Below are 1,866 nucleotides of genomic sequence, written 5' to 3' on the forward strand. Positions count from 1 at the left end.
GTATATTCTGGGTATGTTCTCGTACAACGATTTTCAGCTAAAATGCCGGAAGGGAACATACCAAATTTAATGATTAAAATTTTGACATAAGTCATAAAGATCGCTTCATGATTCCGGGGTCAGATGTTTTACCATCAAATCTTTTCAGGACCTCCTCCAAAATTTTCAAAAATTTATAACCTTTTTTGACAAATTAAAGACATGACTGTTCTGAGGTTTTCGTGACCGTGGCAACCTTACTTCTTGAGCATACGATCGACTCCATTCACATCAGTATATCATTATTGCGTTTAAAATTCCTCTCAGAAGCTAATGTTCCTGAATTACATAAAACATGTTAATTAGCCTGTGTTAGGACCTCTGTAAAAGAAATTTGTCGAGTACTTTTCAGGGAATTCAGAAGTAACAGCTGATCCTTCACTAATGTGTTGTACCCTGTCACATCCTGTTTGTCGGCCGGCACCCGCAAGTAGCGACACTTCGACACGTTCTGCCAGCTACGAGACACTCGCTTCTTATACTCCGCTTCCGTCAGGCGTGAAAATTCTTCCTTCTTCTTCTTCCGGTGCGATCGCTTGGCCTCCTTGGTAGCTTGCTCTAATTCCGCTGCTAGTAATGCCTCTGGTGTGATAGCCTGCCAGGCCTGTGACAGTTTCGGAGCTGGACTAACAGAGAGTTTTGTTTTGCTTTTTTCGATGTAATCCTTAACTGTTTTCAAAAACTTGTTTTTCCTGCTAGTCAGCTCATCTACTTTTACGGTTTCCTGTTTCAACATCTCTGCCTTGCGTTCATGATAAATGTCTGCTCCTATATTGCTGTCAATGGACACGACGGATTTACTACGGGGTCGTGACGTCATTCCGATTACGCTGTTCAACGTTCTGACCTCCTTTCCAGGCTTCTCGTGACAGTTGTACGGGGTGTGCGATTTCACAACAGGGGCGGTTCGCGCTCGTTCCCGGCTTCCCGCAAGTAGTGGAATCGCTATCGTTCCCGAAGACTGGTCGCACTGTGAAGTCAGTGGCCGTATTGTTGCCTGTGCAAACTTTGGGGAGCCATTATTGCGCGATGCGATAGCTGTTTCAAATGCAGTCTGAGCCCCAGAAGTGCTGTCCACCATGGACAGAGTCGTCCGATGATCGTCTGTATGAAAATCTGTCGACAGTCCCGCTACAGACCGACTTCGCGAGGTGAATCTCGGATCTTCCAGTCGAAATCCTTCCGTTGCTATGGATACTGAGGTCCGCGGACGAGAACTCATCAGTTTCAGACATTTTTCAGCGGATGTAATTTTTAAAGATGACGACGAAATCGGGGCTCGGTAGACAGGTTTGAGCTGACCTCTAGCTTCCATATCTGACAAAACCTCGATCTCCTTTGCCGTTAGAAACGAGCTGATTCGGGATACCTTGTCCTTGAGACGCCGGTAGTTGACCTTGACGATTCGGTGATTTATTTCTAACAATTTTAAGGATCGTGACTCTTCCAAACTCAAGCTATGCATCGCGTTCTCCAGAACTCGCCTCTGTTTGATGTTGACACCGATGGCAGCCGTCTCTTTGTCTCTATAACTCATGGCTCATATCACTGAAACGACACAAACGATAGACAAATAAGGTAACGGCATTGCTACATGACCTATTCACACACGGTGCTTTTCAAACACACGACCATGCTAGTATACCAGGCGGGCGTTCCAAGTAATTGATCACTAGAGCCCTTACCAAAACAATCTAGACAACATTAGATCCAAAAGAGCGAAGCAGTCAACACTTTGCGGAAATTCTAGGCAATTACAAACTCGAAGTCCCTGAATAATTACCACGTTGCGTACAAATATAGGAGTGTCAGTCGCGCTTTGATTAC

The 1,866-nt window shown here is 45.0% G+C and overlaps 1 protein-coding gene across 1 annotated transcript; it reads right to left on the reverse strand.

The window, feature by feature from the left end:
• Positions 1 to 1,576, reverse strand: LOC135463327 (uncharacterized). Its single transcript, XM_064740588.1, has one exon. The coding sequence runs from the start codon at positions 1,574 to 1,576 to the stop codon at positions 338 to 340; it is 1,239 nt and encodes a 412-aa protein (XP_064596658.1). The 3' UTR covers positions 1 to 337.
• Between the last annotated feature and the right edge of the window lie 290 nt (positions 1,577 to 1,866).

This window comes from Liolophura sinensis, chromosome 3 (genome assembly GCF_032854445.1).
Source record: "Liolophura sinensis isolate JHLJ2023 chromosome 3, CUHK_Ljap_v2, whole genome shotgun sequence".
Lineage (NCBI taxonomy): Eukaryota > Metazoa > Mollusca > Polyplacophora > Chitonida > Chitonidae > Liolophura > Liolophura sinensis.